This window comes from Pelodiscus sinensis, chromosome 17 (genome assembly GCF_049634645.1).
Source record: "Pelodiscus sinensis isolate JC-2024 chromosome 17, ASM4963464v1, whole genome shotgun sequence".
Lineage (NCBI taxonomy): Eukaryota > Metazoa > Chordata > Testudines > Trionychidae > Pelodiscus > Pelodiscus sinensis.
This window is the reverse complement of record NC_134727.1, coordinates 26,102,742-26,128,215: the sequence shown is the minus strand read 5'-3', so window position 1 is coordinate 26,128,215 and position 25,474 is coordinate 26,102,742. Positions and strand designations below refer to the sequence as shown.

General features: G+C 42.0%; 1 protein-coding gene and 1 long non-coding RNA gene across 4 annotated transcripts in view; one reads left to right on the top strand and one right to left on the bottom strand.

The window, feature by feature from the left end:
- Positions 1 to 18,913, bottom strand: part of FNIP1 (folliculin interacting protein 1) — a 99,538-nt gene extending 80,625 nt beyond the window's left edge. Inside the window, exon 1 of one of the 3 annotated variants that reach the window (XR_003087990.2) lies at positions 18,661 to 18,913. Coding sequence is in view for 2 of the 3 variants with exons in the window: in XM_006116070.4 (XP_006116132.1) it covers positions 18,661 to 18,890 (230 nt within the window). In the remaining variant the exon portion in view is untranslated. The remainder of the gene's footprint in view (positions 1 to 18,660) is intronic. The other 2 variants (XM_006116070.4, XM_006116071.4) reach the window with 2 other exon arrangements.
- LOC102448309 (uncharacterized) lies at positions 276 to 25,411 on the top strand. The gene is made up of 4 exons (XR_012896354.1): positions 276 to 444; positions 13,214 to 13,317; positions 24,247 to 24,433; positions 25,319 to 25,411. It is a non-coding gene; the product is annotated as an uncharacterized LOC102448309 (long non-coding RNA).
- Positions 25,412 to 25,474: the final 63 nt, after the last annotated feature.

The window sequence follows — 25,474 nt, the reverse complement described above, 5'->3', positions numbered from 1 at the left end:
TGAACTAGTGATTAACTAATTAATTGTATTATACTGATGAAGCCAGCACTTGCTATGACAAACGAGGATATGACTGATCCAAGACGGTGCTTTCCGAACATCCTTAGCACAATCCAAAGTGAACATGTCTCACACAACTAACCTGTTGAACCGAAAGCTTTTATGTAGTTATCTAACAAGTACTTTTGCTTAGACCTAAAATTATCCAGACTCTCTTGCTGAGCCAAGACTTCAGTGACAGCGACTCTCAAAGAGATCAGTCAGGATGGGGGGAGGGGAAAATGAGTAACTGCAGTTTTAGAACCAACTGTGCTACCAACCCTTTGGAGACTGTTGAAGCATTCTACAATCCGGCCTTAATGGGGATGTGGAGATAGACAATTGCCTTGGACAACTGGTTGTCCTGGACAATTTAACTTCAGTGGCTTCAGATGTCATCAAAAGGTACTGTCTCCCTCTCATTTTTGCCCAGTCTTGCAAACCCCTGTGTTTGCAGAACCCCCATTTGATTCAGTTCTGTGACTGGACAATCTGCCGATCACCTTCTCAGCTCAGAACAACAGCCGGTCTATGAACCTGGGCTAAGCAGCTGCACATCCTTTAACAGATGTATGTAATCATACTGATGCCTCCAAAGGATAGTAACTGGTAAAGTGGGACTGTACTGTAGTTTGCCTACAAGGAGAGTAGTTCTCTGCAACTTTGCTCAAACTCAAGCACTCAATAGTCCCACTCAAATTCTACCTTGCTGGGTCTAGAAAGTGGAAAAGCCCCTTTGGATGCTAGGAAGAAAGTGTCTTTGACTGCTCAATTCTCCATAGCAAAGAGTGATGGGGCTCAGTGCTTTTACAATGTAAGAATTCTAAAGCAGTATTTCTTAAACTGTGTTCTGTGGCACGCAAGGCAGTTGGAAGTGTGCCGAGGAGAACAACAGAGTTCAAAATACTTGCCCTTAAAGGGCAGGTGACTTTTTTTTTCCTCAATACCTTTCCCTCCAACTTTCCCCCCCTCCCCACACACACATTATTTTTTTTCCCCCCAACAAAAAATCCTTGGTGTTCCTCATAAAAAAAAATATTGTTTGGTGTTCCTTGATCTTATAAAATTTAAGAAACACTGCTCTGAAGTGACTAGAAACTATTTCTGGTAGGTTTGTATAGAGTAGACCCTAAAAGAAATTACTTAACTTGACTTTACCTTTCTATAACTGCAAAGAGATCAAGACAAAGAATGGACTGAACAAACTGCACAGAACAGCAGCTCCATCTGAGGTGTGCAAAAGTAGTTAACCTCTGAGATAAATGGGGTAGCCTGGCAGCTAAGGAAAAAAAGTGAACCAGAAACTAGATCCTGCAAAATGCAGAGCACGTTCTGATCCCTCAATCCAGCAGAACACTTCTGCATATGGTTAGCTGTTAGCTCTGGGTCATTCTATTGACATTAACAGGATTATTAACAGGCTTAAAATTGAGTATAAGGAGAAAAAATAGCCGGCTAGTATGAGGGTATATGGTTTAATGCCCAGAGACTTCGTGGATGAGGCCTTACACCATTATTCTCTTGTTATGCATATATAGACCAGGAATGAGATGGTGTGTTGTCATATCACCAGTGCTTAGCTGCAGAGAACTGCCTACTCAAACCCAAACTATTGAAAAAATAACCTATTACCAACGCAAAGACAGGCCAAATCCAGGCCCTTGGATCCCTTCACGCTGCTAGTTGAAGGGATTTATGGAAGGTGGGTTGCATTTGTAATCCATCTCTAGAATGTTGGTCAATCAAATCAGATCCTAAACTGGAACTTAAAACTTATAAAACTGAATTTGTTTTATAGTTCAGGGACAGCTGAAATTTCTGTTCCAATAAGTCAGTTTGGGCCAGCATCTCAAAAGAAAAAAAATTACAAGATATTTCAGCATTATTACACCCAGACACATCTAGACTCAGTCTTCTCAGGTCTGCTTTATATAGAGTTGCCTTGAATGTCAAGCACAAGAAGAAGGACAAAACGTTTTTATGAATGAGGATTTTAAAGAATCGTGTTATTATTGCAATCTACTTTTGAGCGGCACTCAACTGATCATTTTTTTGTCTCTCTCATATGCTCCTTTCATTGAACTCAGCCGACCATGAACAGCATGATGGAGAAAAGGAGAGTTTATAGACTGTTGCAGAAGGAGAATTTATAGTTAGACTGGTTTTTTTTCCTTGGGTGGCATGAATTATGCTAGACACAGCAGTTCAATAATGAGGACACAAGGTTGAAAATAATATATCTTCAGTGCATGAAAAACATATACACAGCCAATATTTTCAAAAGTGACAGATGATTTTGGGTGCCCCAATTGAGCCATCTAAATGGGGATAGGATTTTAAGAAGAAGTAGAGCACCCAAATTCTGAAAATAAAGCTTTGTTAGGTATCTTAAGCAGTGTTCCCTGTAAGCAGTGCACTTGTGCAGCCATTCAGAAGAGATTTAGATGCTACCACCTGATTAACAGGAGTGCTCACAGCTAGGTTTTGTTTATATTGGTGGTGCACATTAGCACATGCCTCAGTGCACATAACATTCATTCTGCACATAGGTGGAAAAAAATCTGCACATGGATGGAAAAGACTAGAGGGAACATTGATCTAAAGTAGGATGTCCAGAATCACTAGTCATTTTTAAGAACATCTGGGCTGCGTCTAGACTGGCAAGTTTTTCCGCAAAAGCACTTGCTTTTGCGGAAAAACTTGCCAGCTGTCTACACTGGCCGCTTTGAATTTGCGCAAGAACACTGACGATCGAATGTAAGATTGTCAGTGTTCTTCCGCAAAAACAATGACTCTCCCGTTCGGGGAAAAAGCCCTCTTGCGCAAATGCTTTTGCACAAGAGGGCCAGTGTAGACAACTGAGAACTGTTTTGTGCAAAAAAGCCCTGATGGCGAAAATGGCGATCGGGGCTTTCTTGTGCAAAACCGCATCTAGATTGGCACAGATGCTTTTCCACAAAAAGTGCTTTTGCGCAAAAGCGTCCATGCCAATCTAGATGCTCTTTTCCACAAATGCTTTTAACGGAAAAACTTTCCCATTAAAAGCATTTGCAGACAATCATGCCAGTCTAGATGCAGCCATGCTGTATGGAGATTATGGGTAAAGTTTTCAGAAATGCCATAGCGGTTTAGGATCTTAAGTCCAGCTGACTATCAGTGAGACTTAGGCTCCTAAGCATGTAAGTCACTTTTGAAAATGGGACATAATCTCCTGCATTCAGGGCCACACATCCAAAGGTGTATAGGTGCTTAAAGATGCAGATGGGCACCTACTGGCATTTTCAATGGCAGCTAAGCTCCTAGTCTGCTTCGGCACTTTTGAAAATCCCACTAGGCCTCTATCTTAATCTTTACATGCCTAAATAACTTTGAAAATCTGGCTGTAAGGGTCTATGTCACTTTGGTTCATAGATCAAACGTAACAAAAAAGTTCAAAACAGAAATTTAAAATTAAGGAAGAAACAGCCACCTTGTCTCCCCTTATTCCATGTAGGCAATGAAATACACCCAGCTGTACACATTAGAATAAGCACTGTCTGTACCATTGGATTCAGGCGGCACACACAAAACCAATCAAGTTTTGCCTTCACAATTTATACAGTCAACAGAAATAGCTGATAAAAACGACATTATGCAGTTAGGTACAAAAACACTAAAAATATTTGTTAAAATCCACCGCTTTTCTTGCCAACATTAAGGAACTAGTTCTGAGTGTATGCAAGTCAACGTAGGCCAATACCGCTGGTCAGCAGCAACTCTGGCGTGGCTAGAGCGACTCCTGTCTGCCTCTTGGTGAGACAACAATGCTGCAGCAGAACAACCTGGTGCAGCGCTGATTTGATCCCTGCAGGATACCAGCAGTGTCAGCAAGCACATTATGTGGCATTCATGTAAAAGCTTGAACAAAAACCTAGTGTTCCCCCTATTCCTCGGGGAGGGACAGATTTGGCTGGACTCTCACTCCAGTGCAGAAAGGAACACTAGCATTTTTTGTCCAGCTTTTTTCCTCTATTAAATCAGCTCACATGATCTGCGAAGGGAACCCTATGAAAGCGGGTGCTATGGATATCCTGTTGTGACCCACTGACAACATGACAAGAAGCCATTTATTCTGCTGTATCAATTAGAAAGAAAGGTTCACAAGTGGGCTGGCGTGAGCTGTCAGTATTGCCAGGCTGCGTTCAGGCTGCTGTCTCTAAAGGCGCTGCTGGCAATAAAATTGCTCACTCTGCTCCTGTCCTCTGCTCCCCTCTTTGGCATAGGGCATGTCAAAGTTATCAGAGTAAAGGTCCGAGCAGCCTTTGTTCTGCAGCCTGTGGTGCAAAACCAAGACGCGACACGAAAGAGGGAGAGGCTGAGACAGCAGGCCTCCAGAAAAGGAGTAATTTGGAAAAGGACAAAGATTGTGGAGGGGGAGGGGAGGAAATGACCTGGCTTCACTTGTTTCTTTAAAAGAAAGAGGGAGAGAGAGAGAATGTGAATTTCTTTTCCAAAGCAGAGGAACATTGATTGCACCAGCAGGGAGAACAACAGAGAAGATTCAAGGAAAATAGAAGAAAGAGGCACATGCAGCATTAGGTACATTAATGCTTTTGTGTGTGTGTCTCTCCTCCTTCCCCTTTACTGCTGCCACTAAGTTTCATTGTAGAGCCCCTGAAGGCTGCCAAAGACAGAAGCGGGTGTATTGGGGGCTGAGAGATTAGTGGCAGAATGTCACCACTATACAACCAGCTAGAGTGATCAGACAGTGTGTGTGAAAAATGGGGACACTTATTTTTTGGGGCAGAGGAGATATAAAGTTTCATATATAAGATTAACAGCCCCTTATATCAGGATATCTGACCACCCTACGTCCAACATTCACAGCAACTTTAGTTTTTAATTAGGTGCCATTTTTAATGTTATTTCCTTCAAACATAGATTTCAAAATAATGCTGGTTCCCTGCAGGCAGCATGTTGAAGGTGGAGCCAGCACAGGCGTCTGTTGATAAAGAGTAAAGGGGCCCAAGCCAGGGCACACAGGGCACCACTACACTGGAGCTGGGAGCCAGCCTCCCAGCCAAGACAGCCAGACTCCTGCTAGTAGGGCTGGAGGCAGCATGCTAAAAATAGTGGTGTAGATATTGCCACTCTGACTGGAACTTGCACTCTCAAGCCTGGGGGGTCAGATGGGCTAGCTCAGGTCTGCCTATTTTGACTGGGGGCATTGCTTCCGGCTGCAGTATGGACATGCCCCTAAGGGAGCAGCCTCTGGCCAGGGCATGGAGAGTAAATGGAGGGAAGGAACAAAAGAGGGGAAAAAGTGACAACAAGACAGAGAGATAACTAAAATATCAACAAGTAAGAGAGGAAAAGGGGAGAAAGGAGAAAAGAGGCAAAGCTATTTTAAATATCCTGGTATTATCACATATTTATGTAGCACCAAAGCACACTAAAAACTATGGTCCTGATCAAGGAAACAACTCGCCTTTTGTACCCACAGGGTCCATTTACAGGATCAGAGCCTGTGAATGTATATACATACAGAATTCATATTGCTAACTCACACTGCTTCATAATACAGGTTGGATCTCCCTGGTCTGGCATCCCCAAGATCCCCAGGCATGTGCCCCAGACAAGGGATTTTGCCATACTATGGGAGTCAGGCCCCCAGGATCTCGAGGTTGATGGGGGGGAAGAGTCAGCCTCCCTTCCCTGACCACTAGGCTCCACTGCCCCACTGGCTCTGCCAGGCTGCAAGCTCCACCAATCAGCTCCGCTGCCTGCCACCAGCCTCCACCCTCCACCTCTGCCATTGGACCTTTCGGGTCCAGGGCTTTGCTGGACCATATATGTTGCCAGACCAGTGAGTCTTAGACCAGAGAGCTTTAACCAGTACGCAACTTGACGCAGACAACAATCAACGGCCTCGATTCAGAGACATACGTAAGAATTTTTGCTGATTAGGGATGGACTTAAGCATGTGCTCACACACATCAAGACCTAAGAAAGCAAAAGTACCTAATTAAAGCAAATACAGAGAAGCAGGAATCTGGGGAAGTAGGGTCTTGTTTCTTACTCCCGCTGGTCTCTTTCTTCCTGTTTCATTCTGTCCTCACAATTCTGTCTCTCTCACTTCTTCACTCTGATGTGTTCTCCATAAGTGGCCAAAGTTTTCATGGCATTGAGTGGCTTTGATTCCCTTTGCCTTAAATTGGAGTTAAGGACACTAAGCACCTTCACTATATTGGGCCCTTTATATGTTTACTTTTGTTTCTATTTTTCTTCTGTGCTACGTAGAGATGTGTTGGAGTTACATTCCCTGTACTCTGTGCTGGTTTCCTGTCCCCTCAATAACAAATACAGTTCCTGAGTTTTACTTTGTTTATATGGCTCCCTGTCCAATCTGACTGTAGATTGTCCTCTCACAGGCGCAATTTATAAGACTTTTTCAGCAAGTTAATAAAGGAAAACAAAAATTAAGGATAACCTTAAAATTAAAAATTCTAAAGGAAGGTGGGAAAATGTCTCCTTATGCCAATGGGGAATGGCATGTATACTAATTCTCAGAACCAGAATTCACAGCTTCTGTCCCCAAAATTTGAAAGAATCAGTCTTGTGTATCTGCGAAACACCCCGTGCCCCCGCACACAGCACACTTATATAAGTTTAATGGAATTATGGCACTTCATTAATCAGGATGTAGTTCAATGCATTGATCTTTAAACTAACTGCATTCATCTGAAATGTAACCAGTGCACCTAATTTATCTTCCTTTTCTAAGACTGTGGTGCTTTTGCTCACTTAATTTGTTCAGGTGTGAGGAAAAAAATCTTAACATATAAAGCAAAATGTTATTTTGGCTCACCTGGAAAATCGTTTTTTAATGCAACGATTATGTTATCCATCACCCCATAAGAATCTGCTTTAGCCTATTCTGATCTTTGCCTCTTTTAATATGATTTTTTATGTGGTGTATCAAAAATGTGGATTTTATTCTTGCCTGATAAAGATCAGTGCTGTACATGATCTGGATTCCAAAGATGTGAGTAATAAAAAACTAAGTTTATTCAAGTTTTTTTCAGCTTCTTCATAACCATCTAATTTGTCGGTAGGAGGACTTCCTTTTCTACTAAGAAAGTAGAGTAATTTCCAGTAACTTGAGTCAATTGAATATGTTTAAGTAATGAAAAACCTTTTTCTGTATGACTATTTTAGTCATCTATCAGAGATCAGTCTACCTTTAAACAGCCAGCTACGTAAGCCACTTCACTGGCTTAACATTAGAGACATTTCATTTAACTTTACCTAATAGATGCATAGATTTAGAACAGAACAGCAACATGTCCCTAATATCAGAACTCCAGCACATATATTTGAGGACATATTTTTGGATGTTCACACAATATCCTTCTACTAAAAAATGCTCTGATTAAGAGGACAAAACACCAGCCCAGCCCAGCTCCAAAGCACATGCATTTTCCTATCTGCTGCTGAGCTTCATTAACATCTAACCTGGTAGCAATAGAGAGATAGCCGTGTTAGTTTTTCCTTTTGTTTTAGCAAGATCAGACTATGTAGCACTTTAAAGGCTAACAAGATGTTTTAATAGGTGATTAAACCATGAAAGCTCATCACCTATTAAACCATCTTGTTAGTCTTTAAAGTGCTACATAGTTTTTCCTTTTGTTTTAACCTGTTAGCAAGCATCACACTATTTACCTTGGAAAGAAAAGGACCAATCCTTCAGAGGTGTAACGGAAGCATGGAAAAGCATAGTAGAGGCAATATGGAGATGACATGGATGGATAATTTTCCTGTTCCAAGAAGATTAATTCTGATGAGGATTCCTCCTTGGGGTAATGGATACGAGACAGCATTCCATACGGATATTAGGGATGTAAAAGGTTAACTGGTATCCAGTGGGAGCTGGAGCAGCTCCCAGCCCTGCAGTGGGGCTGCTCTAGCCCCCCCACAGACAGGGGCTGCACTTGTCTGGATCAGCCTCTGTTCATGGTAGGCTTGGGCTTTCTACAGGCAGGGGATGCTCCAACATTCAGATTAGCCTCTGTCTATGGGAAACCCAGCCAGTTGAGGACAAAGGCTGCTCTGGCGGGGCCAGGAATCCTGCAGGCTGGAGGCTGCACCAGACAGGCTGCAGTAGTCCCCCACCAGGATCCCACTTAGTTAACCAATTAAACTTTAGGTTGACCTAATGTTTAACCAGTTAACTGATTAACCAGGATTTTACATCCCTAACAAAAATATCTAACTATCAGCTGCTTATGCCATTAATCACTAGGTGTTGCTGATTTTTCTTCAGGAATTAGGTGGAGTCTATGAGCTCACTATAGCAGACCTGTTCACTACTGAGTGCCACGGGGCCATCAATCCAGAAAGCTTTCTAATCGGAGGCAAATAGGTGGTCTCTTTTATCAGCACAGTTTCAAGCTATATACAAAAGTCACTTAGAGTGATAATCTAAATTATGATTTTAGGATTTAGGTTTGTTTTGAACAGCTAGAGGTCACCAGTCATAAGCATCTCAAAATGAAAATTAAAGGTGATTGCATGCTTACAGTACTGTGAAAGGAAGGAAGAAAATAATTTTGGTGGTACTTGTATATTTACTAACTCACATGTTTATGAGACAGCTAAAGCCAAGGACAGAAGAACCAACTTCCTGTAGTGAGAACTATTCTGAGCTTGTATTATACAATAATATATACACTGCAGACTTATGCATGACTTTGAATACTACTTCCTCTTGTAATTCACATGTTTCAATGATGAATGTATTTTGCTTTTAATTACCACGGGAATTATTCCTAAACCTCTGAAAAGTACACCATTTTATTCTGAATAATATTATCTACACAACCTATTGGTTTCATGATTTTGAGAGGGAGAGGTTGCCAGGTAATTGTTCTTCTACATACCTGCAAATTACCTTACATAGATGTCTCACTGGCACATTAAAACCAAAATGCATCATTAAAAAATCCTCTTTGAAACTGAGATAGTACATGATGACTACGGAACACACTTCTACATTTATTTTCAGAAATAAATGATTAATCCTTCTAAGGGACTGCCCCTTCTGAAAGAAATTTCTATGGCTGAATCCCTTAAGCAGTCACTCCACTTTACACACTGAATATGTGAGACTAAGTGATGCATTAGCAAGGGATTTATAAATGACTGAAATTTATTTTCTGTTTTTAATTGATGGAATTTAGCTGATGTAATTTCTCTCCCATAAAATCACCCTCTCACACCAACTCTGATCTTTGCAAAAGACTTAGGGTCAAATTCTGGTCTCAGTTACACTAACAAAAGTCCACCGTAACTAAATGGCGGATTTACACAGGTGTAATCAAGCACTGGATTTTTCTGGGAATTACACAGTCACATGATCTTGCAGACTCTGTTACAGATGTAGAAACAGGAGAGAAAGTACCCTGCAAGCATGAAACTGTCATGCACGTTATTTTCCACTTGTAAAATATACTATAAAGTAGCCATTTTTAGAACCAAGACAGAATTACAGCAAAATAAAATCAAGTTTCAGCCTCTGTCTTATTTGAGCCAGTGTATCCAACAATGAACTCTGAAAGAAAGAACAAATTGACTCTAGGATGCCACTCTAACTGTGTCTTAGCTCAGCAGAATACAAACACCAAGGACCATATCCCCTGGAGAAAAACACTGAAGGCACCAAAAACCCCAGAAGCATCAGCACTCCAACAGTGCTGGTGGGGTGGAAAGGGATTTTCCTCCCCAGGGTACACATGGGAGAGAGACTTTCAGGGGCTACTGTACACTCCATGCCCCCTGAGCTCCTCCACCTAAGCTCAAACATGGAAGAGGAACCGAAGGATGCTGTCCAGAGCATCTCAAACTCCTCAAAGAACCCGTCCTACTTCAGTCTCCAAAACCACGTGCCCTTTACTATGGGGAAGGGTGTTTGTGCTCCATTATGTGGAAGTAGTTTTCACATAAGGGAACAATGACAACTTACCTCCTGGCTTTGAAGGTTGCTCTATCACCATGGAAACAGTACCCAACCCATGCTTCCTTTCCCACGCCCACTGAACCTCAGCCTCCCCCATGTCACAGCATCTGGCTCACTTGCCACCACGACAACCCAATGGAGGAAAGGGCAGCCAGAAATCCATGTAACACTTTCTTCAAAGAATGTGCTAGACAAAACAGATCCAAGGCTAACCATTGGCAAAAAGATGACAATTAGCCATAGGAAGCATCTCTAATCAGATGGCAAGAGGATTAGGAGACCTATGCCATCTAAGCAGGTATTGAAATGGCTTTCTCCATATATTGGTTAGCTCAGAGATCAGACTGCATAGGTCTAACCTCTTAAGACTCCAGAGTTGGAAAGGAAGCAATATAATTCATTTGCTCCAGTTTTCTTTCAAATAACATTATCCTAATGAAGAGTCAAGACACTGGGAATGGAACACAGCAACACGCTGTTCCAGAGGCAGCCTACAGCAGGTCAGCGACCACAACCCTTCTTCATAAAACTCGTGCTCTCCTCACATGAGGAAGTGATAACACAGAGAATACAGGGGGCTGATACCCATATCACAGCAAGGGCATGATCTTTACTACTGCCTACACAATCTTGTCTTACACAACATCAAAGAAGTGTTTGACCACGGAAAGGGCCCAGCCAAGGGAGAGGTAACATTACTAAGAGAAACACAGGGGGATTTCAGTGTTTTGAAGTTGGCTGATTTCACATGTTTTAATTCCCTTAAAAAAAAAAAAAAAAAAAAAAAAAAAAAAAAGGTTAAAGGGATGTTCTTTTCCTCTGCTGATGTTTAGAAGGGCCTTTTCACCTCCTCAGTTTCTCCTTGAAAAAAGGGCCAGATTGTGACTATCCTGTACACCTACAAGGAGAATGTAAGGTGCTACCTGTATCACTGGACAACACCCTCCCTCTTCCCCTCTCTCCCCAAACCACCACAACCTCTCCCATATATTTAGGGGAGGAGGGAGCTGTAGAGCATACAGTGGGTATCAGGCTGGTTTAGGGAACATTCCCCCTGGAGTAAGGGGAGATTTTCAAAGGCATTAAAGCAGCTAGGCACCTAAGTCCTCCTGACTTGCCAATCTACTCTCTGTGCCTTTGAAAATCTTCTCCCATGACTTGTTGTATCACAGTCTGCTTTCTGAAGCAGCACAACTATGCATTGCCCCTACATGGTGCTTACAGCACAGCCCAAATTTTGGGACCTTACATGGACGCTATGAAACTGATTATACACAAAGTGCCATCAATACATAAAATAAAGTGAGAAAAGTAGAGGAGGCCTACACACACACCTTAATCTCCTTTAGTTTTCATAATCTTACCTGCTAGCTTGTCACTATATTAGGTATACAGTTTTCAGACAGAAATGTGATTTTTAAGTTGACATTGTGCCCTAAGCCATGATTGTACATTTTTGCCTGCCTGCAGAGGAATCTGGACTCCTAGACCTATAGGGAATTCAGCCTGTCACAGGCCTGGTGTAAAGCAAGACCTGGATAGTGGCCATCTTAATCAAAAGTTTAAGCACTTCTGCAACCCTGCAGGGATGCTCACCTGAACCTATTATGCTTTTTTGTTTCTGAGCTTGAGGGTGCCGAAAAACAAAGAAAAGATACACAACGGATCAATGATAGAAAATGTCTCAGCAAAGTAAAGAAAAACTATCTAAAATAAGCGTTCTAGAAAAAGAAATGTAGTTAAGGCACATTAAAAATATTTTTCATAATGCTAGCCAAAATGATCATAGCTGGAGGGCAACTTCAGCACAATTTGTAAAGAGAGAACTGGATACATAATAAACTTTGCAAAACTCAAGCTAATTAGTTAGCCCAGAAGTCAGAGACTTTTCCACTGATATAACAAAGAGGGTTTGGGGAAAGACCAAGAGAATTAATGAGAAAAAGCAGGATTTAATACAAAAATCCTAGATACATAAACTTAATAAAATACAAGATTTTTTTTTAAATCAGAACCTGCTTTGACAAGAGGTTATAAAATGCTTTTTGGTAGAGCAAAAACCTTCTAAATTCAAGAAGGCTAAACAGTATTTAACTAAAGGTTCACCTGACATTGTTGGAAAGACTAGAAGTTATTGCCAAATTAAAACCAGATAAGGTTCCTGACCAATATGGGTTTTGAACAAATCAGCTTTAATAAGACTGCTGAAAAGACTTGAAAATTTTTTATAAGTGGCTAAGTTTTTTGATACAATATCCTAGACTGCACAAGCTTCAATTTCCAAAGAGGGTGCATCAGCTTGACTGGCTAATGGCTTACCTGAGGAGTCTTTTGAATTCTTGTTAAATACTTTTGTTAACTATATTTATCTAATAGAACTAAAATTGTTTTCTAAAGTGATGGAATGATAAGTTTGATTCTCTGGACCCAGGCTGAGCAGACACAAAACTACCCACTTTTGATGGATGCACAAAAGGCCTTTGACTGGGTGGAGTGAGGCTTTTTGTGTGCTGTAGATAGTAACTCCATTAAAGGGGTTTTGGCAATAACTAGATCAGTTGGGTTGAATTACACTGGACGCTCAAGCCCAAAGCTTGATAACACAACACCTCCACCCTGTCTGACTCCCATAGACTATATGCTTTTTTAGGCATCTCATAAATTCTTCTGTTAAGGAAGGGCATACAGAAGAGCCCTTCCTGCCACCAACTCGAATTTACGCAAAAGAGGGGAAACCAAAGTAAAGTGGCTTTGTACAACAACATCCTGTTTGTGTTTTTATCAATCAATGCCTTCCATTTGGTTATAAGACGAGCCTTTCACAGTCTTCATTAACCTTATTCCAGCACTCCTTTAAAAAAAATCACCTGCATCCAGTCCCAAGATGTAACCCCCCATGATTAGAAATTTATTTCAGACTAATTCCTTTCCATTAATTTTAAAGTTCAAAAAAGGAGCTGAAGAAGCATATAATCAGTTATTAAAGGAGAGGGATGGCTATGCAAAATGAATTGTCTCCTTTAGATTTTAGAGCATTTTTGTCATTCTACTCATAAATTCATGATATGTTCAAGGTAAATAAATAAAATTTTAAAAATGTCAAGATACACGTTAAAGCTACTGCAAGAGAAGATGGCAGAAGTCATAGTTGAAACTCATGCTTGCCTCATCTTCTTTCAGGATATACTACGCTATAGCCAACCTCGGATCTTATACAGTACTGGAAATCTGACAGATCATTAATCAATCAAGCAGTCTATACTCCAGAAAGACCCTGGAAGAAGGTATGTTTACAGAATAGCTGCAAGTGGCCTTGTCCCTATACAAGCAGGGGACACCAAAGTAATGAATTCCTGTTTTTATTTGGGAAATTGTGTTCTCCCTCAGATATATAAACACCCACAACGAGCATCCATGAGAAAATGTCTGAAGAGATACTCCCTGCTGTTTAGTAGGAGAAGGAATGTGTATGGTTTATTTTTAAGTTGGAATAACTCCCATATATTTGTACCCCTATAATAGTTGCTTTTACAAGAGCAAAATACAGCTGACAGGCATTCATGGAACAACACCCAACACTGGAAAATTATTCTTTAGAGCTTCTGAGATCAAACAACACACTGAGAGGGTCTATGGAACCCAGGCCTGAAGGAACGCTCATGTTCAGTCTATCCTCCTACTAACGGGGAGAAATAGCTAGATGCACAGGAGAACTCAAGTGCACCAAACTGTTCTGTAGCATAATGATGCTCAATGGCTCTGTCGTACACAGAACACAAGCATGCATCAAACCAGATTAACCATTATAGGCCTATATTTGTTCACATTAGTGGGGTGAGTCTATAATGAGGTTGAGGATCCATCTCTTAAAAGGTTCAAAGTGAGCAACACACTTGAACTGTGTAGACAGATGTAGCCTGCTATTAAATCATGAATATCCCTTCTGAGTTTTTGACTTGTGATAAAAGAATATTTCATTTTCAGAAAAAGTAAACAAACTGAATGTTGAGGCAACTGATGACAATCAATACAGAACTGTAATGCACTATTAGCACAAAATAAATGTAAATGTACACTTTCTGCCTCTGCCTCCAGCATTCAGTAATATAAACAGTGCAACTCAGGATTTATTGTGAAGATGACAGTTTAGCAAGATGAAAAACAGATTTTCATCTGTTTACGAAGATTTTAATTTTTTGTTTTATTTTTGTACATAGATTGGAGAATTTTGATTGCATAGAATTACTACTAGCTTTTATAAATGTGTACACCCTCAATTTTAAATCTAGATGGACTCCAAAGAACTGTCATACTTGTTTCTAATAACAGGAACACAAAAATATAGGAATTGCCAAATTACCAGACCAGCGGTCAGCCTAATCCAGCATTCTGTCATCAGCAGTGACCAGTAACAGATGCTTCAGAACAAGATTCAAGAAATCCTGCAGCAATTAGTTTATGGTGGAAAGTGCCCCAAGAAAAGTTTACTCCTATAGTATAGATTATTTTATGCCTCCAGCATATTAAAGGTTTATATCCCTTCCAGAATTCCTAGGGGTACTTTTTAATGCACAATTACTATTATAATGTGGATATTCTTGTTGTCCATAGATGTCTAATCATTTTTTGACTCCTCAGCTTCTGGCCTCAATGAGATCATAGAGAGTTTCACAAGTTAGTTTTGCATTGTGTGAAAATATAATTCCTTTTCTAAGAATTTGAATTTGTCTTTCAACTGGCAAGCATGAGCCTTATTGGCATGCTTCCTGTGTAACCAGTTAACTGGAAGAGCAGCTGCCTCCCCCCTCCCCTCCCCAGCCCACAGTGCTGCACAGCAAACTTGGCTTGGCCTGGCCTGACGGGAGCAGCCCCGTTGCAAGGCGGGCCTAGGGAATGATGCAAGGCTGGTCCAGGGTTAACCTGTTAAATCTAGCATTTCACCAGTTAACATTTTAAACGTTCAGTAGCATCCCTATTTTCTAGACATTTATCAGGTCCCCTCATTATCTCAGCTAGGATTTTCAAAAGGAGCCAAGATAATATTTCCACATGCATGGAAATGTTTGAAGGATTGGGCCATGATATACTAAATCAGGTAGTGCTACATTACAACTCACAAAACTCTGCAACTGCTAACTTAATCAGCACTCATTCCTGAAGCATTTCCCATAGTTGCACTTGATTTTGCCTTGCAAAACTCCACGCACACATGGGATTTATTTTTTTTGAGAGGGGGAAAAAGCAAGTAAAATTTGCTTTCATTAAAGTGTTTTAAATTCAGGATTCCAGAATGTGTCTCCACTGGTAAAATTTCATTACAATTTTGTAAGCATGACTCAAATGCAGAATGTATTCATAGTGAAGGAAAAATGAGTAACTTGCACCTTGTTACCTTAATATCACTCACATGTCAGTTACTCAGTTCCAAAGCCCTGCATTACAGTTGCACGTCAATGTTCTATTTAACTGTTGCCTGAAGAGCAATACTTGTTGCCTCAAGAAGGAAACAGCCTCCAGATACACAGACCAAGACTTATTTTCCCTTTAAATATGTGTCCCAGTTAGGCTCTGAAATACGTGACCCAATTTTTCAAAAATAAAACTGATGGGTGCTTTGAAAAACTGAGCCACTTACTCTAGGAACCTCAATAAGGATTTAGGGCTCTAATTCTGTTCCTATTGAGATCAACAGCAATTGCATCTTTGAGTTTAGTGATGCAAGATAATGCCATATATGCCTAACATATGCACCCATTCTCTGAAGTCTCATCCCTAATATTCTAATAAATACTTTGTCCTTCTATAGCACATTCCTTCAAACCTTCACATACCATGTTCATCATCCCATGCCTTTCTTAGCTAAGAATTATCTCCATTTTATAGATAGAGAAACTAAGGCAGAGAGAAATTATGCAACTTGCATAAAGGAAGCCTGTGACAAAATAATATTTAGGTCTTATAAAGAGAAGCTAGTATTTTAACCACATGACCATCCTCGGCCCCCATCTGAACTTCTCACCAAGACACAACAAATATTTTGAGGATGCACTGGAGATTTAAGTGCTCACCAGCAACTAGTGGGCTATCCAGATCATATGCGAAATTGTATTCTTTTTCATGAAGTATGAGTCTGATTCTACTTTCATACAATATTTGGAATTCAGGCAAGATCTTAAAGTAAAATACCTGTTTCATAACCTTATAGCTTTAAAGGAATCCTGTGCATTATCCAAGGATTGGATGTACTTTCACTTTCTTTTATAAGAATATAACTATTATGCTTTTCATTGATTTTTAGCACAGCGCTTAACAAAGACCAATTTTTCAGAATTTTAACACTGGAAAATTCAGTTTAGCAAAATATAATAGTAACAGAACGTTAGAAAGACACTTTTTATTAACATTTCATAGTATGTTTCCCCATTTACATTTATATTGAAATTATAAAACTTAATCTGAATATGTCCACTAACAGATTCATCATATAAAAATATCTTAAATGTACTAGCAGGGAGGTAATTTTAAATATATGCATCCTGTCCTGGCACACAGTGTTCTGTATTAAAGAAAGGGGAGGAGGAAGACCTCAGAAGATGATATAGTAATATTTTCTTCCTTACAACACACAATCCTAAATATCCCTAGTGTATGGAACACAGCTGTTGAGTTGTACACTAAATCCTCAGTAGAAGTTTATCATTAAGAAGTGTCTGGACAGCATAAAAATCAGGTAAAATATAATTGGCTCTCTCTCTCTCTCTCTGTTAAAGAAGAAATTTTGGCCCACCCAGTATGTCAGTAAAATAAAATAAATTACTCAGCTGGAAAATGAAATGGAGGTGTTTGGGAAGCTATAAACCAATTTTGCTACAGGTGTATTCCAACATTTATGGCACTGGATTCTAGGTTATTTCATAAAAACATGGAAGATCAATCAGTATGCTGTGAAAATGGTTTTCTTGAGAGAATAAATGGGTATGTTTAGTATTTACCATCCCCGATGTTTGCAGTGACTGGGTCTCAGGAACTACAGAAAGATGGTACTGTAATCCAGTACAGATCCAGAGGGCAGCCCTCAGGTCTACATGTTACCCATCACATTGTGTAATGTAACTTACAAAGATATTTAAAATATTAAATGGAGAGCTGTTCCAAGCAGTCAATTTAAAATGTAAATATTCACACCCCGCAATTCACACCAACAAATGCAAAGTGTTATTTACATGTCAGTTACAAAGTCATGATAGTGGTTTAAATTAATAGTTTGCAACTAGACCAGATTTTTCTACACAAATCTACTAGATGGTTATTGCTCTGTCTATCCATTACTACTGTTATTTTATAGACCCTAAAATACCTTTGGCTAGATCAACCTTTAATCTTATTTTTAGAATTTTGATAAGTTACAATAGGGACAAACTGCCAAAAGTGTAGTTCTGGTCCTGATTTTTAACTTTACACTGGAGTCCTCATAAAAAACTGCAAATTCAAGTCCTTATACCACACAGGTGTCCCTGGATCTCTAGGGATCTGCTTTCTCCAGACAACAAAAAACCATATTCTGTTAGCATTTTAGAAATACAGGGAATTACACATACAATCAGCTTAAATTGAAACGTTTAATGTTAAGAGATAAAGGTGGCGAAGCATTTGTAAGGAGGGTGCAAGCATTTTTCTTGCAGTCTTGTGTTTGGAAGCTTAGTGGATTCAGTTTTGTTGTGGTTAGATCATGACAGATTTTAAGAGTAACCTTACACTTCTGTTGGCAGCCTGCATTTCATATTTGCTCTTCCCTCTTAGTATTTATTAAGGTGGCTCTTTCCAGATAGCAACCACCTCGCCACTTCAAGAAAGTCAAAAGAATGGCGTCTTTTTTAGGGGGCTTGTTAAATCTGCAGCCTCAAAAGTGCGTCAAAACATCAAAGGCAATAAAATAAAATAAAATAAAGTTAACAAAGGAATTGGAGGACGGGGAAAGGGAAGCGAGAAATCCCAACCCACGCCAAAAGGAAGAGTCACAACCTAATCAGAGGAAGCAACCCATCTTGGGAAGCGCTAAGAGGCTACTTCTGCTTTGCAACTTTTTTACAAAGAAGGACGGCAATGAAAATAAGACTTGTTGCAGAGCGAAGGGCTCGGGGGGCCGGGATCCCCAAGGGGTTGCGTTGGAGGAGAATAGACGGAGGGCACCTTTAGGAAACACTCGGGAGAAACAATGTTGCATGCGTCCCAGTGCATTGCAAAAAGCGCATCAGGGATTTCCGTCCAGCTTCTTGTGTAGCGGGAGGAACCCAGGCCAAGAAGCCTCTCCACTCCCAGGGCTCTCCCGGGAAAGGGGCTGGGAAGAAGGGAAAGGAGGCAACACACCAAATGTGTGTGTCAAACGGGGGAGGGGAGGATTGCAGGGGGCCAGCTCAGTCAGTGTATCCAATCCTGCACACCAGAGCCCTCCAGACAGAGCGCAAAATCACCCCCCCCCCCCGATCCTCTCTTCTCTGGCCTCTTCCATAGCAGGGGCGAGGAGTAGTTTGCATCAGGCAAACAGGCTAGAAAGTAACGAACTGGTCCAAGTTTGTGAGCACGGGCGAGAGAGAGGGAAGGGCTGCCCAGGGCTCCCCCCGCGTTACCTGAAGACACACTCCTCCCTGGAGTCCCTGGCAGGAGAACTCAGCCCGGGCTTCTTGTTGAAGAGCTTCTGGAACAAGGTGGGTGGCATTTTGGGGCGCGCTGCTCCCCGCTGCCCCCCAGCCTCCTTCTCTCCCCGCTGCACCCAGCGGAGGCGCTGGGGCTGGAGCAGCGAACTCCTCCGGCAGGCAGCTAGTTCCGCGAACCCGACTCCATTTGGTGTCACAGTCATATGACAAAAATTAGTCACTTGGAGCTGCCAGAAGAGGAGGATCGCAGGGAGGCGGGCCCGGGAGGGGTTTCTCCGGGGCCGTGCACCGCTGAGTGGCTGAGGCCCCAGCACCACGTGGGGGGCTTTTCTGCTCAAGCAGGCCCGCTAGGTTTTGGTGGGGCCGGGGGAAAACTGGACAGATCCAGCTATTTTTTGGCCGCAGCAGCAACCCCCTCCCATTCCACTGTTAAATGGAGAACAAATCGAAGCTCTCCTAGGATACCGAATCTAACGCCGGGGCTGCCAGGATCCCATTGCAACAGCCTTGCTCCTGCACGTAGCTCCTGTTTGATCCAACTAGGATTCCCCTGATCCGCCCACAAAAATACAGAACGAGTGTGCAGAGACCTCCCTCTCTCAGCAAAGCCCCCATAGGGCCCGGTGCACCTCAGAGCAAATGGTTTAAACCGCTAGGACAGGGTACAGGCGGCCGGACGGATCTGAATTTTTGCTCCTCGGGGGGAAACAGTCTCTGCCTAAATAGAGAATAGACTCCAGATGCAACAGTCGAACCTCATGGGCCCCAGCTCAGCAAGGAGGCAAAAAACTGGGATCTAGTGTCTGATCTGGTAACTCAGAAATTGTTTCGGCATCTTAGGAAACATTTCCATTTTCCAGTATGGTCTGGATTATTCTGGTAGAAACTGTATCTGACGGTACTGCATTAATTGGTAAAACTGGGGAGGAGGGGCCGAAGTCACAAATAGCTAAATGTAGTGGGATGCAGGTGAGTCTTTACAGCTTTCTTCTACCAGGATTTACTAGAGGCCAGAATTTCTTCCTCGAGTGCTAGAAGTGCCACTTGTTCTCTATTTTGATGGGACAATTCCTGAGTTCTCAGGTGCAACGAGAGTGGCAAAAGAGGATTTCTGTTTAGGCAGTGGAATCTGTGGAGAGCTAGACCCTGGCAGAATCCAGGTGCCAAATTGACCTATTTCCAGCATTGCTGGATCCTGCTGCATTAGGGATCAGGTGTTTTTTGGTGTAAGAAGAGCATTCAGCTGTTCTCTCTTCATATGGCAGAATTAGAGTGGTTAGAGCCAGAGACTGGCCAGATTTAGCAGAATTTAGGTGCTGAATCCAAAATATGTGTGTGTGTGTGTGTATATATAGACAATGGGAATTGAAGACTCTGGTATAAAAAATAGGAGGCTCCCCCCCACTGATCCAGCTTTTTACTTTCTTTCCTTCATAAAGAGTTGCCAGTTACAGATTTAAGAGACTGTGCCACAGTGCAGTATCTGAATGAAAGCAAAAGTGACTCACGTGGGCGGTTCAGACTATACAATACCCAGAGAAGGAAGGTGAAGATTTGCATGAAGAGGAAGCTTCACATTATAAACAAACCAAATGTTACAAACTAGCTTTAAAGTGGTAACAACAAAATAATGAACCAGGAAGAAAACAGACAAGCTGGATGAGGTAGTAACTTTTATTGGACCAACTTCTGTTTTCTCTTTCACCACCAACAACAAAAAATAGTCCAGTAAAAGATTTTCATTCATCTCCCCTCTAATATTTTGGGACCCACACAGTTATAACATTACTACAAGCAGGAAAACAAATTACAGTTTAAGCAAGTATCCCTCTTTAGCCTAAAATTGGGTTTTACAAGAATCAGAGGGAGCCAAAAGTTTCTGCACAAACTATTAAATACTTTGGGAAAGCACCTTTAAATAATGTATTTAAAGGACAATTTTGGCTTGGAGTTTAGGATTCCTCATCAGTGCCTACAATGCACACATTTTAGCATTGTTTTCTAGTTCTGCATTTGTACAAAGTTAACTAAAAGCTAACTAATGAAGGTTAATGAGTTTCCGTTTATCTAAATGGAGTGAAGTAAAACTGCATGCTGTCAGATTAATTCAGATAAACACACTCTCAATAATCTAAGTAATTTCCTTTAGTAGCTCTCAGAATGAGTTTTTAAAATATTACTAGCACATTTACCTGGCATTGCTTGGGTCTTTAAGGAGGGGCTCAAGGCAGAGGGAGTGCAGGATCTCAGGACAAGGGAATGAGTAGGGGACACAGGGACACCTCCCTCCAAGATTCATATCAGGGCTTCTTGCTCTTCTCCTTCCTATTCCTGTCAGGGAGGGAGAGCAAAGTGCACAGCTCATCTGCCCTCTGCGCTCCCCAGCCAGAGTAAGGGGCAGAAAACTGTGCACAGTCCCCTTGCTCCCTGATGAAGGGGAACAGCCAGCAATGTCCTGTACAAATCTGGGAAGGGAGAGCTTCAGCCATCTTGCCCTCATTAAAGTGTCTGGTGGATGGGAGGCTCAGGACTGGGACAGTTCCAGATTGGGGGGTGCCCTCATTTAGTCCCTTCACCTATCTCCTTTCTGTATGGTTTTCTGAGAAGCAATCCTATTCTAGTCACATCCTATTTTTCTGCACAACCAAACCCTAACCTTGCTTTAAGTTATGATCAGAGGATGCTGTATAGCGAATTTGGTGGTCCTTGATTTTACTGTTTAGGAGTTGGGCCCCCCACTACAAAAAGGATGCGGAAGCATTGGAGAGGGTCCAGCGGAGGGCAACCAAAATGATTAGGGGTCTGGAGCATATGACCTACAAGGAGAGGCTGAGGGACTTGGGTCTGTTTAGTCTGCAGAAGCGAAGAGTGAGCGGGGACTTGATAGCAGCCTTCAACTTCCTGAAGGGAGGTTCCAAAGAGGATGGAGAGAGGCTGTTCTCAGTAGTGACAGATGGCAGAACAAGGAGCAATGGTCTCAAGTTGTGGTGGGAGAGGTCCAGATTGGATATTAGGAAAAACTATTTTTACTAGGAGGGTAGTGAAGCATTGGAATGGGTTACCTAGGGAAGTAGTGGAGTCTCCATCCCTAGAGGTGTTTAAGTCTCGGCTTTACAAAGCCCTGGCCGGGTTGATTTAGATGGAATTGGTCCTGCCTAGAGCGGGGGGCTGGACTTGACGACCTTCTGAGGTCTCTTCCAGTTCTATGATTCTAAGATAAAGGGGATGGTTGGATGAAATAACATGATCGTGGTAACTAATTGACCATTCATTATCAGTTGGAAATAGGTCAATGGAGGGATGATAGGAGTTGCTATAGGGAACTTTCTGGGTGTCTGGCTGGTGAGTCTTGCCCACATGCTCAGGGTTTAGCCGATCGCCATATTTGGGGTCAGGAAGGAATTTTCCTCCAGGGTAGATTGGCAGAGGCCCTGGAGGTTTTTCGCCTTCCTCTGTAGCATTGGGCACAGATCACAGCTGAAGGACTCTCTGCATGTTGGGGCCTTCAAAGTATTTGAAGGCTTCAATATCTGAGACATAGGTGAGAGGATTATTCTAAGAGGGGTGGGCGAGATTCTGTGGCCTGCACTGTGCAGGGGGTCAGACTAGATGATCATAATGGTCCCTTCTGACCTTAAAGTCTATGAGTATGAGTTCGTGAGCAGACAAAGTCTCTCAACTATATAGTAGATTATTGTGACAGGAAGTTACCTTTCACTATGCACTTTTATAACCTATTAAGGTAACTGTAGTGGAAAGCAATGAGAGAAACTTCCTTGTTGCTAGTTTGTGTACAGGAAGAGGACCTCTGACTAGACTTGGGTTTTTACACACTGCGTGCATCAGGGAATCACAAAGAGTACACAATTCTATTATACACACACAAAAATATACAGGCGGCATTAAGTAGTTTTCCCCTTAAGCTGGAAACACTTGAAATCAAAAGCACCCAACTGTAATTTACTTTTACACTTTTTAAATACAATTTGCAAAAAGACTTAATATCTAATTAAGTCAAATCTCTACCAAATATGTATCTATTTTAATCACTGAAATATATAATATAAATAATTCCAGGGTAGTTCTTACATAGGCTGTGATTCATCTGAAATTACAGTTACAATCCTTCAAAGAGATATTTTGGCCTAAATTTCTCCTGGGGAAGTCCCCTCGACTTCAGCAAACAAGGACTGCTCCTATGAGAGCTGCCTGCACAATTAGGCCCTAAAGTATTATACAAGCAACTGACTGTGACCTGTAACCTTTCCCCACTAATACTAAAGAGCCATTTTCCACTTCCAGTTTTTTTGTTTTGTTTTTTTAGTCCGGACTCAAAACATGGGAAATGCCTAACTGGTATAAAAAACAGACTAGGAGTGGTTGCTGTTGTAGTTTCAATATAGAATTTTCTTCCTGGAGCTTAAGAGGAGATAAAATGGTAACTTCTTATACTATATAAAATACTTAGGCTGTGTCTACACTATAAGGTTTTTGCACAAAAACCACCTCAAGCACGCTTTTGCACAAGAAAAATCGACAGAACAGAGAGCTTTTGCTAGTAGAGTTATTTCTTTCCCCACAAAGAATACCTCCTTTTTTTACTACTGCTCTTGCACAAAAAGGCAGGTGTGGATGCTCTGAAGAGGTTTCTTGTGCAATAAACCCCTATCAGAAAAAGCACAGGTGCTCAGAGCTTTCTTGTGCGAGAGCGTCCATGCAGTGTAGACACTCTCTTGCGCAAAAGCACATCACTTTTGTGATGCACGTTGAGATCTGGACATGCTTTTGCGCAAAATCCTGCAGTGTAGATGAAGCCTTAGTAGCTTTTGTCAGGGTCAGAGACATGAAAATGATTTAAAAAGTACAGCTGTGTAGCGGGCAAGATGTTAGCACCTTATCCTATAAAATTTAGGCGTGAATAATTTTACTCATGTGTAAGTATTCAGGCACTTAGCATAAAACTTCTAATAATTACAATGATATTTCTAGACAGAGTTATTCCAACACTGTCTCACTTCCTCCTCCTCCCCCCCCCCCACTTTTAATGTGATTGATATAGAGGTTATCACATGGCATGAAAATTAAATTCAAAGGCGATGCAGATCTAACCCAGAGACATGGGGACCTGGTCTACTCCAGGACTTTACATCCAATTTAGCCACCTACGGTCAATTTTCTAAGTGATGGTCTACACTATTGAGCCAGTTGTGATGCCCTTAGGAGCCACTGAAGTGGATTTCAGTACTCCTGCTTTCCATGAGGAGTAACGCTACTGCCAACCTTGCATGGTTGAATTTACGGTGGCATAGATAGAGTTGGCTGAAAGTCAAGGCTATTGGCCTCGAGGAGCCCTTCTGCGCTGTGACTGCTCTGGCCAGCACTTGCACCTCTACTGCTCTCCTGGAGAGGTCATAAAGCCCCAGGGAAATGAGTGGCATTTCCTGTGTGGCCAGAATTGTGAGCCCATGCCGAGGGAGCAGCACACCACAGCACATGTGAAGATGAGTTTGAACATTCCACCAAACACCGCAACGACTTCCAATACTTCTGCTCCCACAGGTACCAGATCCCAGGGGCACTGAAGGGCACCAACACAGAGTATCCAGGAGATCTTGGACATCATCCAGGCATGGGGAGAGGAGTCCATCCCCTCAGAACGCCGAACTGGCAAGAGGAATGCTGACATATATGGAAGGATCGTAAGCTGCTTGGCAGCTAAAGGATATTCCAGGGATCAACACCATAAGTAGGTATTTTTGTGCTCAGGGCAATACATTAATTATGCACCCCCCTCTCCTTACTTTTGCAGATTATTTTTACTTATTGCATCTTTGTGCCCCGATTATGATGTGCCCAGAGCTAGCACCCTGCTTGCCCCACCCTTGTTATGGTCCTGCCAGGAATGCCCAGCCATACTGAGTAAAGATCAAAGCACTCGGGGGCTACGTCTAGACTGGCCCCTTCTTCGGAAGAGGCATGCTAATTTCTAACTTTGGAATAGGGAAATCCGCAGGGGATTTAAATATCCCCCACGGGATTTAAATAAACATGGCCACCGCTTTTTTTCCGGCTTGGGGAAAAGAGCGTCCAGACTGGCGCGATCCTCCGGAATAAAGCCCTTTTCTGGAGGATCTCTTATTCCTACTTCAGTCTGGACGCTCTTTTCCGGCTTTTCCCCAAGCCGGGAAAAAAGCGGCGGCCATGTTTATTTAAATCCCCCGCGGATTTCCCTATTCCAAAGTTAGAAATTAGCATGCCTCTTCCGAAGAATGGGCCAGTCTAGACGTAGCCAGGCAGTCCTACCATAAGGCAAAGGAGGTGAGCCAATGTCCTGAGGCAGCACCTCACATGTGCCACTACCATGAGCAGCTGGATGCGATATTGTGGGGGGCAGCCAGCTCCCCCAGTGTGGTCATGGAATCCACCTACGACACGCCTGGTGTCAGCATGCAGAACAGTGTGATGATGGAGGGGGAGGAGGAGAGTAGCCAGCATCCAATCCCCAAGAGCTAGGGAAGCTTCCCAGTCTTCCCCCATTTCTGTTCCTCTTTTTTTCCCCCTCTTTAATGATAGATAAGAGTAATCTAAACTATTTACAATTCAACTAAAACCTAAATACAACATTTAACAGGAATTTAAAGGCTAAGGTGAAGTAGGGCAACTGCTCTTCTGTGACTGAAGCCGGCGGCGGTCAGAGAAGAACTGAGGAGGCAGTTGGCTGTGTTACCTGGGGAACTGAGGTAAGCAATTATTGTGGAAGCTAAAGCTAATGGCAATGACTAAGCCC